The sequence below is a fragment of the Oryctolagus cuniculus genome, chromosome 16 (assembly GCF_051225735.1).
Source record: "Oryctolagus cuniculus isolate XC-2025 breed Fujian yellow rabbit chromosome 16, ASM5122573v1, whole genome shotgun sequence".
Classification (NCBI taxonomy): domain Eukaryota; kingdom Metazoa; phylum Chordata; class Mammalia; order Lagomorpha; family Leporidae; genus Oryctolagus; species Oryctolagus cuniculus.
In genome coordinates, this window is record NC_142882.1 from 53,041,635 (window position 1) to 53,057,181 (window position 15,547).

At 49.9% G+C, this 15,547-nt stretch overlaps 1 protein-coding gene across 7 annotated transcripts in view; it reads right to left on the minus strand.

The window, feature by feature from the left end:
* The window catches only part of GSDME (gasdermin E), a 376,936-nt gene that overhangs the window by 42,599 nt on the left and 318,790 nt on the right, over nt 1–15,547 (minus strand). For 3 of the 7 annotated variants that reach the window (XM_089315422.1, XM_089315421.1, XM_002713826.6), the window contains exons 2-3: nt 11,339–11,568; nt 8,524–8,716 (exon numbers count right to left, since the gene is read on the minus strand). In XM_089315422.1, coding sequence (XP_089171548.1) covers nt 8,524–8,716; nt 11,339–11,549 — 404 coding nt within the window. In that variant the 5' untranslated portion in view covers nt 11,550–11,568. Of the gene's footprint in view, nt 1–8,161; nt 8,426–8,523; nt 8,717–9,587; nt 9,658–11,338; nt 11,569–14,072; nt 14,252–15,547 lie in introns of those variants that run through there. The other 4 variants (XM_089315420.1, XM_089315419.1, XM_089315423.1 and 1 more) reach the window with 4 other exon arrangements.

Below are 15,547 nucleotides of genomic sequence, written 5' to 3' on the forward strand. Positions count from 1 at the left end.
AAACTTTAACACAAAAACTGTTAAGAGAGACAAAGGGAGATTAAGGGATCAATTCAACAGGAAGATGTAGCTATTATAAATGTATATGCACCTAATTACAGGGCACCTGGCTATTTAAAAGAAATGCTAATGGGTATAAAGGGAGACTTAGATTCCAATACAATAGTACTGGGGACTTCAATACTCCACTTTTAACAATGGACAAATCAACCAGACAGAAAATCAGCAGATTTAATCAATACGATAGACAAAATGGACCTAACATATCTACAGAACTTTTCATTCTACAGTTGCAGAATACATATTCTTCTCAGCAGTGCATGGAACTTTTTCTAGGATTGACCACATACTAGGCCATAAAGCAAGCCTCAACAATTTCAAAAGAATCGAAATCATAGCATGCATCTGCTCGGTCCACAATGGAATGAAGCTGGAAATCAGCAACTCAGGAATGTCTAGAGCATATGCAAACACATGGAGACTGAACAATGTGCTCCTGAATGAACAGTGGGTCATAGAAGAAACCAAAAGAGAAATCAAAAACTTTCTGGAAGCAAATGAAGATAGCAACACAACTATCAAAACATATGGGATACAGCAAAAGCAGTGTTAAGAGGAAAGTTTATAGCAATTGGTGCCTACATCAAGAAATTGGAAAGGCACCAAATAAATGAGATATCAATGCATCTCAAGGATCTAAAAAACTACAGCAAACAAAACCCAAAACTAGTAGGAGAAAAGATTTAAAACAGAAATCAAAATTGAATCCAAAAAAAATGAAAGATCAGCAAAACGATGAGCTTTTTTTTGAAAAAATAAACAAAATTGACACACTATTGGCCCAACTAACCAAAAAAGGAGAGAAAACCCAAATCAATAAATTAGACATGAAAAAGGAGATATAACAACAAACGCCACAGGAAAAAAAAAAAGTCATCAGAAATTACTACAAAGAATTGTATGCTCACTTGGCTAATCCTCCGCCTGCGGCACCAGCCACCCGGGTTCTAGTCCCGGTTGGGGCGCCAGATTCTGTCTCAGGTGCTCCTCTTCCAGTCCAGCTCTCTGCTGTGGCCCAGGTGGGCAGTGGAGGATGGCCCAAGTGCTTGGGCCCTGCACCCCATGGGAGACCAGGAGGAAGCACCTGGCTCCTGGCTTTGGATCAGCTTAGCGAACCAGCTGCAGTGTGCTGGCCGTGGCGGCCATTTGGGGGTGGGGGGTGAACCAATGGAAAGGAAGACCTTTCTCTCTGTCTCTGTCTCTCTAACTCTGCCTGTCAAAGAAAAAAAAAAAGAATTGTATGCCAACAAACTGGGAAATCTATCAGAAACGGATAGATTCCTGGGCATGTACAACTGCTTAAACTGAACCATGAAGACACAGAAAACCTAAACAGACCCATAACTAAGAAATTGAATCAGTAATAAAGGCCCTTCCTACAAAGAAAAGCCCAGGACTGGAGGGATTCACGCTGAATTCTACCAGACATTTAAAGAACAACTAACTCTAATTCTTCTCAAGCCATTCAAAACAATTGAAAAAGAGGGAATCCTCCCAAATTCGTTCTACAAAGCCAGCATCACCTTAATTCCTAACCTGACAAAGATGCAGCAAAGAGAATGACAGACCAACATCCCTGATGAACATAGACACAAAAATCCTCAATAAAATTCTAGCCAATAGAATCCAACAGCACATCAGAAAGATCATCCTCCCAGACCAAGTGGGATTTATTCCTGGTATGCAGGGATGGTTCAATGTTCGCAAATCAATCAAGGTGATACACCACATTAACAAACTGCAGAAGAAAAACCATATGCTTAGTTCAATAGATGCAGAGGAAGCATTTGATAAAATACAACACCCTTTCATGATGAAAACTCTAAGCAGACTGGGTATAGAAGGCAATTCATGACAAATCCACAGCCAGCATCATATTGAATGGGGAAAAGTTGGAAGCATCTCCACTGAGGTCTGGTACCAGACATGGAGAGGGGGGAGAGGGGAAAGAGGGGTAGAAGGGGGGAGATTGATCATCCACCTGCTGGCTCACTCCCCAAATGGCCACAATGGCCAGGGCTGGGCTAGACCAAAGCCAGGAACTTCAGGGTCTTCCATATGGGTGCAGGGGCCCAAGCGTTTGAGCCTTCCCCTGCTGTTTTCCCAGGCCAGTAGCAGGGAGCTGGAAGAGAAGTGGAGTAGCCAGTACTCAAACTGGCACCCATATGGGATGCTGATGCTGTAGGCAGTGGTTTAACCCTCTAGGCCACAGTGCCTGTCCCCAGGAGTCTTGCTTTCCAAGTGCATGAGGACAGAAGTCTTTAAATCATTAGGCACAAACTCCATTAAAAATAAAGATGCCAGCACCAAAAAAGGACACAATGTCAACACATGGACACAAATGGGATGTTTCCAAACCCCTGATGGCCGTCAGGAAACCAATCAAGTAGAAAACCCAGAAAAATTTGGTTTTTTCCAGAAAAACATAGGCCCTCAAGTACCCCCTTTGAAAACCTCCTAAATAAAACTGGAGTCCATGGCATACTCAAACTGTACTCTTCCCAAGAGTTATTGCAACATTTTTAAACACATCAACTAAGGGCCATCATAAAGAATAGCATTTTTTTAATGTTTTCTGTGCAAAATTTGTAGAAATTTGCAGTATTTGGATATAACAGGATTTTGAGTTTAAAATACTACAAGTAATTAGGAAGGTTCTTCATAGCCACACCCTTGCTCTCTTCTTAAGGAAGAGCCAAACTTCTAGTTACATCGCAGTAATCTGCTTTACAGAAATTTGCCTTTCAACACAATAGGGCATAAAAGTCATTGTGCCTTATGGTAACACCCACCTCAATCTCCCAACAGCCAGGAAACCGCGAGCTGGGCGACAGCTAGAAGCAAGGCCTGGGACCCAAGGGGCAGGGGTTGGGGGGGGCACTTGGGACCCCACTCACTTCTAGTTTTTTTTTTAACCAGGAGAAAGCACTCAAAGATCAAGTCTAGTTTTTCTACTACAGCTGTGGAGGCCGAGGCCAAGGGCAGAAGTGGCTCACTGCTGTGTTTTGAACAAGATTTGACTACCAGGAACTGGCATTGTGGCGTAGCAGGTAAGGCATTGCCTGCGATGCTGACATCTCATGTGGACGCCAGTTCAAGTCCCAGCTGTTCCACTTCCAATCCTGCTTCCCTGTGAATGCTCCAAGGAAAGCAGTGGGAGATGGCCCAAGTTCTTGGGATCCTGGTCACCCAGGTGGGAGACTGGGATGAAGCTCCTGGCTTTAACCTAGCCCAGCCTCGGCCATTGCAACCATTTGGAGGGTGATGCAGCAGATGGAAGCTCGCTCTCTTTCCATCTCTCTCTGTTGTTCTACCTTTCAAACAAATATTTAAAATATATATATATATATAGAAATGATGCTAATTGAAGTTTATGAGTAAGTTTAAGAGTAATAAGACACTGCTTTAAAAAAAAAAATGGCTCCCAAATTCAGGGAGATATTTAAACCCCAAAGCCATAAACTGATGGTAGTAGGACAGTGGACACAATTGTGGCTAAGTCAGTGTAACTCTACTGTAGTTACAGTCTGGGAGGTTCCCCTGGCGGGAAGTCCTTGGGTCACTGGGGGCGTCCCCGCGGGAGACAATTCTGGTGACAGAGTTGTGACAGAAGCCTGAGGGGCCTGGGCTCTCTCTGCTTCCTGACTGGTCACTTGATCCACACACACACACCCCCGGGGGCGGGGGCTCCCTGTTCCACCATGGCCAGAGACTCTTGGACCTGCACCTCCAAACTGTGAGCCAAAGCTTTTCTCCTTACAAACTGCATTGTCTCAATTATTTTGTTGGAGTGATGAAAAATTGACCAATACTCTTATCAAGTCCACATATGTTCTTTGCCAGCAATAACTGATCAGTGGCAGTCAATCAGTGGCAGAGGCGGAGTGGGCATGGCCGCTTTACCCAAGCCAGCGACAAACGGCAGGCAGCAATGGAAGACAGCACAGGAAAGCTGGAGTTTTGTACAGAAAAACCCCACATGTGAAGGCAAACGTCAACCTGAGGCATCATGGGAAGGTCTCAACAAACTTGTTATTCTCCATTAAAGAGAGAGAGAGAGAAGTACGTGATACATTTAGAATGGATGCATCCAGAACATTTACTGAAAATGTAATGTGTTGGAGAGCAATGGACATTTTGAGATTCTCTGAATGTCTACAGCCCTTGTCTCCACTGCTGAGGAACAGGGTTTTTTTTTTTTTTTTTTTTTTTTTTTTTTTTTTTTTTTTTTTTTTTGACAGGCAGAGTGGACAGTGAGAGAGACAGAGAGAGAAAGGTCTTCCTTTGCCGTTGGTTCACCCTCCAATGGCCGCCGCTGCAGCCGGCGCACCGCGCTGATCCGTTGGCAGGAGCCAGGATCCAGGTGCTTTTCCTGGTCTCCCATGGGGTGCAGGGCCCAAGCACCTGGGCCATCCTCCACTGCACTCCCTGGCCATAGCAGAGAGCTGGCCTGGAAGAGGGGCAACCGGGACAGAATCCGGCGCCCCAACCGGGACTAGAACCCGGTGTGCCGGCGCCGCAAGGTGGAGGATTAGCCTATTGAGCCACGGCGCCGGCAGGAACAGGGTTTTTTCATACGATTTGTTGGACTCTTTTAACCCTTTGATCATTAAGTAAGCTGAAAATAGATCTTTGTAAAAGTTGAGACTGAGAATGAGAGAGGGAGGAGGAGGAAGGGCGGGAGTCGGGGGAGGGGGGGAGGGAGGGAAGTATCACTATGTTCCTAAATCTGCATATATGAAATACATGAAACTAGTATAACAAATAAAATTTTCCAAAGGGTCAGCTGCAGGTATCTGGAAGACCAAGTCCCATGGGACGTCAGTGCCCAACGTTAGACCAACGGCACAGGCACACACGCTTGTTTATACAAAGATGACTTTGAGAGGTTCACAAATCCCACAGATAAGAAAGCCGATACCCCTGACTTCTAATTTCACCTGTACCCAGATGACAACTTGTCCAACTGACCTGAGATAAAATGAGTGCAAATCCGTTCTCAAGCACATCCAGTACTCAAGCATGCCTCATCACCACACCCAAGGCCGGCGCTTATCAACGGCACCTTATCAATCCCCAGGACACAGCAGGAGTCCAAAGACCGGAGGACCCTGCGGAGAAGACTCACAACAAAAGAAGCCTGGGTTGACTGATGTCCATCGCGGGACTGGGAAACCTGTACCTTTCTTCCCTCCCCTGCCCTGCCTCTCACCTGGATCCCACAGCAACACAACAGGGACCAGGTTTCTTTTTCATACTAGTGATGTCGCGGCTCCCTGGACCATGACCCCGTGCCGTGGTCACAGCTAGTAGGATTCCTGAAGTCTTCCCAGGATTTCGACCCCGTGTCGGGGCACCGGCCTTCAGCCGAGCCTGCAGGGCATCCCGCACTGGGCACCCATCAGGCGTCCTCACGGGGATCTCACCTTCCCGCCTCCGCCATCACACAGTGCTGTCCTTGCAACTATGTTTCCCTCTTCACAGCCACTTCAAGCATGATTGAGAGAAAAGAACGGGAGCTTTGCAGCCAGAAAATCCTGGGCTGACTCCACGTTCTAGCTCCCACATTCAGCCATGTGTCTGGGAACAAGTTCTTTCTTCTCCCGGAGGAGCTGGCCGCACAGAGAACACGAGATGATGTCGCTCAAGAGTCAGGCGCAGGGTACGCGCTCCGGGGGGCGCTCCTCCACCCCCACCCCATCCCCCACCTCTGAGTGCTGGCTCTTGCTTCTCTCCCATCTCCACTCTATCCCTCCCAGATGCTTCGGTTGGCCATGGTTTCTACACCTAAACCATGAAAGCGTTTTTAAAAAACCTCTATCGGGGAATGTGATTGCACAGCATTGCCAAGCTGCAGGCTCTTGAAATAGAAGTAACGAGACTGCAAGATACGGCTCAGCTACATGAGCTGTGTGAAGACAGAGGGAGCAGAGAAGAGGCCCAGGGCTCCCCTCTCCCCCAGCCCAGCCTCCCTGGTCCCCTTTCCCAGATTTAGCAAATGAAAATGGAGGATGCCCAGTACTATTATAATTCCACAGGCAAGTAATTGCTAGTGTGTCCCAAGTATTCAGGTAGGAGAAGGACAATGCCTTTCTAGGAAAAAAAAAAAAAAAGCCACAGGGAAAGGAAAATAAAGTCACAACCACCAGACACACAGGCAACTGTCCCACCCGCCCAGTGCCACCGGTTCTCACACCCAAAGGCAACTCCATGGGAAGAAACTCCATGAGGTCGCGGAGTCCCAGCGAGGGGCACGAGGCGGCAGTCACCTACATGGTCACACCATCTCCACTAAGCATGGTCATCACTGCACGGGGCCGGGGCAGCCTCAGTAACTGTACGGTATTTTCGTGGTGCTTTGTCCTTGATGGTTTATAAGCACAGTGTCATTTGACGAGCGTACATTTTACATTTCATAGAACCTTAAGGATGTCGGCAGAAGAGATAGGGTATCCTGGCTCTTAGTGCATTTGGATTTGCAATTTCTTTCTTAAAGAGCAAAGGGGATAAAAGGACTCGTGAGGACGCACAGATGCTCAGGTGTCACCTCGGTCGGATGACAGCAGCAGCTTCTCTGCTGAACTCTGTCCCAGTGCCAACAGGATTCTGCTCCCCAGATGCACAGACGTTTAAACCCCAAAGTCCTGTGCTAATGGTTAACGAAGGGCAGAGCCTTGATCTGATTATGGCCAGCAGTGGGAGGCAGTCATGTCACAGGGGCTTGTATTTAAGCTTTCCTCCCGGCATCCCCACTCCCCATGTGATCTCCCGCTGCCATTCACCAGCCTCGCCAGATGCCTGAACCAATGGGGCCTGCTGGCCTTGCGCTGTGAACCGCCAAGCTGACAGCAAAAATGAACCTTCTCCCCTCCCACGCGGCTCCTCTCAGGGGTCGCAGTTAAAGTTACAGCAAGCCGACTGATTCAGACTCCCTGCTTCTGCCCATCCGGGGCCTTCTCTACCCATGACCCCTCCAAAAGACCAGTTGGACCAGGTCACTTCCACACTCAGATGCCCGCCAGGTTTCAAGTGTTTCCAATGGCCTTTGCTGTCCTGCGGCAGTGGGCACCCCGCTCTTCTGATGCCTTGCCCCGGCTGACTCGGCTCCAGCCACTCCAGCCGCTGCCACACCTCCTTGCCCGTCCCTGCAGTGTCCTTCCCTCCCCTCCTTCGGGGCCTGGCTCTCGGGCCCCCTGGGGAGCCATTGCTCTGGCGGCACTCTGTCCACTCAGTCCCCCCCCCAGTGCATCCTCCCCACCTCCCCGCAGGGGGCGCCATCCATCCCAATCAACCCACCGTGCGTGCTCTTGACAGGAATCCTACGTGTGTGCCTCCCCCCACTGCAGCGCAGGGCAGAGGTACTGGTCCCATCCCCAGCACAACTACTTCCTGAATGCTGAGTGGAGACATAGGGTCAAGGGTCAAATGCCCAGTCACCCCGACACTCACTGAGAGCCAAACTATGAGCAAACACGGCATCTTCTCGGAGATGCCTGAAGCCAGACACCTGCTTTCTTGTTCTCCTCATCAGAAAACTACAAAGAACCAGGCAGGGTGTGGGATTTCTCCATTTCTGATACCAATACTCACACACGCAGCACACAGCACGTCCACCACTGGCACTGTATAACATGTGGACAGAACAGATTTGCCAAAAGTGACATTCTTTTTAAAAAAATAAATTTGGTATTTATCTGAGAAGGAGAGAAAAGGGGCCTGCATTGTGGCGTAGCAGGTAAAGTCGCCGCCTGTGGTGCCAGTATCCCACATGGGCACTGGTTCGAGTCCCGGCTGCTCTACTTCCGATCCAGCTCTCTGCTGTGGTCTGGGAGAGCAGTAGAAGATGGCCCAGGTCCTTGGGCTCCTGCACCCAAGTGGGAGACCTGAAAGAGACTCATGGCTCCTGGGTTCGCATTGGCGCAGCTCTGGCCATTGTGGCCTACTGGGGAGTGAACCAGCAGATGGAAGACCTCTCTCTCTCTCTGCCTCTCCTTCTCTGTGTAACTCTTTCAAATAAATAAATAAATAAATCTTAAAAAAAAAAAAAAAAGAGAGAGAGAGAGAGAAACAGAGAGAGCACTCTATCCACTGGTTCACTCACCATGATCGGGGCTGAGCCAGGCTCCAACGAGGAGCGGGGAACTCCATGCCGGTGTCCCACTTGGGGAGCAGGGATGCAAGTACTTCAGCCGTCACCTGTGCCTCCCAGGAAGCCGGAGCCAGGTATCGAACTCAGGTACTCCAATACGGAGAGCAGGCACTTTCGCTGCTAGGCTCAAACCTCCCCACCCACCAACATCCTTTGAGAGCGCTTCCCAGGTCACCCTGCTCCAGCCAAGAACAGTCAAAACTCCCCGACTAAAGAGCATGCTCATCACAACAGGCCATCAACAAACGTGTGGCGATTGGCGGCGTTCGCACCTGCCACCCTTTAACAAGGTCCAGTGCCAGCACCCTCCTCACCTGTCCACGGAGTTTCTGATGAGCTGCTGCAAGTCCACCTCCTGCTTCCGGAGGGTCCCAAAGGAAGACTGGCTCTCCACCAGGCCTTTGCCGCCCACGTTCAGCTTGATCCTGCCCAGCGCCGTCTCCACAGACCCGCTCACGTGGTTCTCAAACTTGCCCTCGTATTTCACAAAGTCTGACTCCACCACCACTGGAATGAACGAGACAGGCAGAGGCGTCAGAAGACAGGAGGGCCACTCTGTGTCTTAGGTCACCTGGCCTGCCAAATCCCAAAGCAAACACACGGCTGGCCTGCAAGCGAACAGCAGCCGGCAGCTGGGCTGTGTGCGTCAGGGCCGAGGAAACCAAGCCGGCACACCTGTGCGCCAACGCTCTGTGCAGTGACCTGGCGGCAGGGCCACCAGGGGTGACTTTTCGTGTTGTCTTTCTCCAGCTGCAACTTGTACAGCAAACTGCACGGAAGTGCCTGAATGTTTAACAGATCATTTCAAAGGGATTGTTGAACCACCTTCCAGGTGCAGAAAGAGAACCCTGCACAGTGTGCTTCCCAGGGTGAGGCCTAGACATGACTAGATAAGGTGGCACCACAAGAGAGATGCCAGATTCTGTCCCGGTTGCCCCTCTTCCAGGCCAGCTCTCTGCTGTGGCCAGGGAGTGCAGTGGAGGATGGCCCAAGTGCTTGGGCCCTGCACCCCATGGGAGACCAGGAGAAGCACCTGGTTCCTGGCTTCAGATCAGCATGGTGCACCGGCCGCAGCAGCCATTGGGGGGTGAACAGAAAAGGAAGACCTTTCTCTCTGTCTCTCCCTCTCACTGTCTACTCTGCCTGTCAAAAAAAAAAAAAGAGAGAGAGAGAGAGAGAGAGAGTAGCCGTCCCACCCGCCCCGACTCACATTGGGCAGGGCTGCTGTCCTCACTGGCCGGGGACCACTGGGCCCTGCCTTGCACATCTCCCCTTGCCACCAAGCAGCCTTGGAGCCAAAAACCCTGGCCCTGCTCACCGTCTCCAGCCAGATTAATTCCCTTAGAACTAGCCTCTATTGCATCAATCACTTCCTTACCACGTAAATCCTCGTCTGCCCTTCTGAGAGCCGGCAGGCATGCCCATCCTTCCTCAACCACACCGGGGGGCACAGCAGCTCCCAGACTCTCCACTCTTCCCTCCTGGCTCCCCGGAAACATGGAATAAGCCCACCCCCTGGGGGCCCCAGGTGCAGTCAATTCAACTGGGAATTACCACACTCCTCAGCTGCCCACACCCAGGTGGTTGCTATGAGGGTGCCTTCAAGATCTGCCCTTTTCATTTCAACCCACAAGATAAGTAACAGGTGATGTCATGTCTGCACCACCAGCCATCAAGACAGACAGATCTCCGAAGCCAGGAGCCAGGTGCTTCTTCCTGGTCTCCCATGTGGGCACAGGGCCCAAGCACTTGGGCCATCCTCCACTGCCTTCCTGGGCCACAGCAGAGAGCTGGACTGGAAGAGGAGCAACCGGGACAGAACTGGTGCCCCAACCGGGACTAGAACCTGGGGTGCCAGTGCCGCAGGCAGAGGATTAGCCAAGTGAGCTGCAGCGCTGGCCTTTGTTGATTTTTTAAAGCTCCTTTTTTTTTTTAAGGGTTTTTTTTTTATTTGAATGGTAGAGTTAGACAGAGAGAGACAAATCTTCCATCTACTGATTTACTCCCCAAATGGCCACAATGGTCAGGGCTAGCCCAGGCCAAACACAGGAGCCAGGAATGCCATCTGGGTCTTCCATATGGATGGCAGGGACCCAAGTACTTGGGCTATCTTCCCTTGCTTTCCCAGGCACATTAGTGGGGAGTTAGATCAGAAGTAGAGCAGCCAGGATTTGAACCTCTGCTCATATGGGATGCTGGCTTAACCCACAGTGCCACAACACCAGCCCAGATTTTTTATTTTCCTCTGCAACTCTTTCTATATTTCATATACTGTTTTAGAATAATGTACCCTAATCCATTTTTTTAAAGCTTTATTCAGTTGAAAGGCAGAGTGAGAAAGAGATCTATCTATCTGATGGCTCACTCCCCAAGTGACTACAACAGCCAGGTCTGGGCCAATCTGCAACCAGGAGCCAAGAAATCTATCCACACGGGTGCAGGGGCCCAAGCACTTGGGCCATCTTCTGCTGCCTTCCCAGGCACATTATTAGGGAGCTGGATGGGAAGAGGAGCAGCTGAGACTCGAACCAACACTGGGATCTGGGATTCCAGTGTCCCTGTGGCACAACAATGCCCCCTCCCCAAATCCACTTTTGATGTCTACCTGCAGGCAACTTTCAAGCCACTCCCTTTCCCTTTCTGTTGCACACTGGACAAGCAGGTGAGGAAGCCCAGGTGCTCCCTGCATTTGTGCCAGTGAAGCTCAAACCCCACCCCACCCTCGTCTCCCATCACCAACCCCAGTAAAAGCCGAGCCTGTCTCTGGCTGTTTTTGGAGCAACTTGGGAGCCTGCCCTGCACTCCCAGGAAAGCATCCTCGTGTGAGTAACAGAACTTGCACACCTCTCCACGGGCCTGGGGCATCGTCAGACTCAATACTGAGCCAGATTCCCCACGCAGGCTGCGTGGCCACAACATCTACAATGGGCAAGTCTTCCTTTTACACCAAAACCGAACTGTGCTTTTTAAACCGCTGCACGTCAGGCCTGCAGAATTCTGTGCATTTCAGAAAAGGGTCAGTTTTCAAGACAGTGGACCAAGACAAAGAAGGATTCCTTGCAAGGTATGCTCTCAATTCGAGACGACGCAAGTCGAATCTTCCAGGACTCCGCCCCCAAGGAAACCTACCTGGACTGGGAAAGTCGGCTGCGGAGAGCACGTCTCCCAGGGTGACAGACAACAGCTGGTACTTGGGCTTCTGCCAGCACCAGTATCTCTTCCTCTTGGTCACCAGACTGAGGAGTTGTAAGTTATCCGAGTCGTTTAAGTTTGACACCGCGATCAAGTTACCACCAGCGTCGACTTCTTTAAGAAAATTCCTTGTTGCTTTGGCAAACATCTTGGGAGCTGCAGATTACCTGGGGAGGGAGGAATATTACTCTAAAATCAAATACGAAGTTGTCATTTTGTGTTTTTTTTTTTTTCTTACCTAAAATGATCACGTGTCCTTCTAATCTCAGCAGCTCCCGTGAAAGAGCACCTTCTCCCTAGGAAACCACCCGGTCCCAGTTCAGTTGGGGACAAAGAGCCCAAATGGAAATTTTGAAGGAGAACTCGCGGATCAGCCAGCACAGGCTAGGAAGTGCAGAAACAACCAACCCCTGAACCTTAATGCTTTGCAGCAACACAGCGCTGCCCACGCTGCACACCCGACGCAGGGATGCGGGAGAGAGCTCTGTCCATCGCAGTCAGGGATCCAGGCCGAAGGCGAAGTCACCATCTTGAACCACGTCAGTCATTCTCCAATAGGGAAAAGAGGTCTCACCCCAACACTTAAACGCTCTGGTCCAAAAGTGACCACGTGGCACGTTCACCTGCCACTTGTCAGAACTCGTCATGTCCTCAATGACAAGGGTCAAGAAATGGAATCCCACCAAGAATCTGACTACCCTAATGCGTGGCTTGCTGATGGCTCCTCCCACAGTACCTGGGTCAGAGGCCTTGCTGTCTATGTGATGCAATCTCTCCTACTCAGAAATGGAGAACAGCTAGTTTTTTTACTTTTTAACCCAGAAATGAAGGCACGACCACACTTTAGCTAGAGGTAAAATGAGGAGACATATTGGAAGATATAAAATAAAAGTGCCATACTCAGTGAAAGAAGCGGAGACTATTTAATAAACAGAGTTAGAACGAGGGGCTAGCCCCTTGGAAAAACATAAAGCCTGACTCCTCGCCCACAGCATACAGAAGAGCACATTCCCAATGGATTAGAGGCTGCTTGGGGAAAGACAAAACCATAAAAATACTAGAAAAAGGGACTTTGGTGGAGTAGGCTAAGCCTCCACCTGCAGCACTGGCATCCCATATGGGCAACAGTTCATGTCCCGCTGCTCCTGTTCTGATCTAGGTCTCTGCTGTGGCCTGGGAAAGCAGTAGAAGATGGCCCAAGTGCTTTTCCCCTGCACTCCTCATGGGAGACCCAGAGGAAGCTCCTGGCTCCTGACTTCAGATGCGCCCAGCTCCATTTGGGCCATTTGTGAAGTGAACCAGCAGATGGAAGACCTTTCTCTCTGTCTCTCTCTCTCTCTGTAACTCTACCTCTCAAATAAATAAATAAAATCTTAAAAAAAAAAAAAAAAGCTGGAAAAAACAAACACAAATATCTGCACAACTGTAGGAGGAAATGGGCCTTAAAAAGATAAATGAAAAATACTGATAATATTCATGATAGAAAATGAGAATGCCAAGTACTTTAAAAACTTTTAAAAATCAGGTTTTTAAATACCTCATTAGAAACAGGAGCAAGACAGCTGACAACATGTTAATTGCACAGAGCTAAGAACACACACAGATGAGGGGTTTCTGAAAGTCAGCACTGGGGAAAAGCTGGGCACGGAGGTCAGCCTTTGTTTGCATCAGGGTGAGCCTTGTAAAAAACCATCTATTTATTTATTTGATTGATTGTTTTGACAAGTGGACAGAGAGAAAGATCTCCCATTCTGGTTCAAATGAAGCCAGGAGCCCAGAACTCCATCCAGAAGGTCTTCCTCAGGGACCATTCTGGTCCTACTGCTCCATGGGTGGCAAGGACCCAATTACTTGGGCCATCACCTGCCTCCACCCAGGGTGCTCGTCAGCAGGAAACTAGATCAGAAGTGGAGCCAGGACCTGAACCCAGGCAGTCCAGCATGGGATGTGGGCACCATGCCACCCCAATAAACTTACTTTTTAATTCCATTTATTATTCCACAAACTTTTGGAAGTACCATCATATATAATACAAAAATGTATTACAAAAAAAGCATAATTGAAATAACATAATCTTAATCTCTCCATAGTCAAAAATAAAATGCCTAGCAGACAAGAACCACATTCTGTTTGTATTCACATCCTGGTGCGTGCCACCATCACAGCCATATGGCTCTCACAGAATTTAAGACCTGAGGGTAATCCCTGACCTTAACTCGTTCAACGTACGTGGTTCAGCACAGTTCTCTTCCAGGCCATCGGAAGGCATCTGCCGTGCTTGTCACCAGCCCCTCGGTAAAGGACCCTCCTTAGGGCCTGCAGAAGCGTGTGCTCCCCGACTGTTCCTGGGCGGCAGCAGCACGAAGCAACGTTGAAGGAGGAATCCCTCTGCCACAGTGAACCGCAAAGCCAGCCACGTATGCTAAGGCTCTCATCTGGAACTCATCCCTCACTACGCTAAGCACTCACCCATTCACCGTATCAGTAACTGAATCATTCAGTAACTCTTCTTGAGTTCCTGCTACTCCAGGTCCTGAGTTTAAGGACTTAGAAACAGGGGCAGGCATTTGACACACGGTTAGCACCCCCCTGGGATACCCACATTCCACATCAGAGTGCCTGCATTTGAGCCCCAGCTCTGCTCTTACTCCAGCTTCCTGCTAGTGCTCACCCTGGGAGGCAGCAGGCGATGGCTCAAGTACTTGGGTCCCTTCCACCCCTGTGGGAGACTCTGATGGAGTTCCTGGTTCCTGGTTCCTGGCTTTAGATTGGCTCAGCCGCAGCTATTGCAGATGAATTTGGAGGGTAAATGAGCAGACAGAAGATTTCTGGCACTCTTTGTCTCTCTGCCTTTCAAATAAATAAAAACAAATAAATAAAAATTGAAAGCAAAGAAATACTTAGGTTACAGAAATAAAAAATAATCCCATCCCTTGATGAGTTCCCAGTTTGCTGAACAGAGAAATAGGTGATTTTCTTGGTAATTCTAGCTACAGGGAATGAACCAAAAGCCAGGGCACCTAAATCCCAGCAGAGAGGGGCACAGGGTCACAGCAGTGCTCCTGCAGAGTGTGGCATCCCAGCTGCACTGCACAAGCTAAGCAAGCAGAAGCAGGTCACTGCGAGGGGCTCACTGAGGGGAGCAGCCATTACAGAGGTGCAGAAGTGGAGGAGGTGGCAGACGGATGCTGAGACGCTGCAAGGCAAGATGAGCTACCAGCGAGCAGCAGATGGCCCAGGACACACCAGGTCGTGCTGGGAAACCCACTTCCTTCAGAGCCCCGGGACGCCTCACCAAGCTCCTACACTGGAATGCGGGGTTCCAGAATAGGGAAAAGCCAGGGCGAGGCGGAGGTGGCCGCTGGCCCACGGATGTGGAGGTCCATTCCTCCCCTGCGGGGTAGCAGGAGCCACTGGGAGCAGTAGGACCAGAATGGTCCCTGAGAAAGACCTTCTGGAAGCAAAACAGGAAATGGACTGGAGGGGAACATGTAAGAGATGGACAAGAAATGACTGCGCCTGCACTATGTCAGTGGCGTAGGACAGGCAAGTTGCCGGTTTGGTGGCTTTTCCAGAATTCCAGTTGGATGAGAGATGTTGACATTAGACAGGGGACTCCCTGGGATGCCCTCCAGGCATCTGAGGTGCAGAGTGGGCAATGAGTGGAGAAGCCAGTCAGCAGCACAGGAAACTCAGGAGGAAACAGATTTGTGGGGAGCATTAAGGCAGCATCAGCCGAGACTGCATCCGGGACATGGCAAGGGAAAGAATCTTTAACGAAACGGGTCTCAGCCAGCGCCATGGCTCACTTAGTTAATCCTCCGTCTGCGGTGCCAGCATCCCATATGGGCACTGGGTTCTAGTCCCGGCTGCTCCTCTTCCAGTCCAGCTCTCTGCTGTGGCCCAGGAAGGCAGTGGAGGATGGCCCAAGTGCTTGGGCCCCTGCACCCCATGGGAGACCAGGAGAAGCACCTGGCTCCTGGCTTCGGATTGGCACAGCGCCGGCCACAGCGGTCATTTGAGGGGTGAACCAATGGAAGGAAGACCTTTCTCTCTCACTGTCTAACTCTATCTGTCAAATGAATGAATGAATGAATGAATGAATGAATGAATAAAATGAAACGGGTCTCTCCTGGCCTGTGGGAA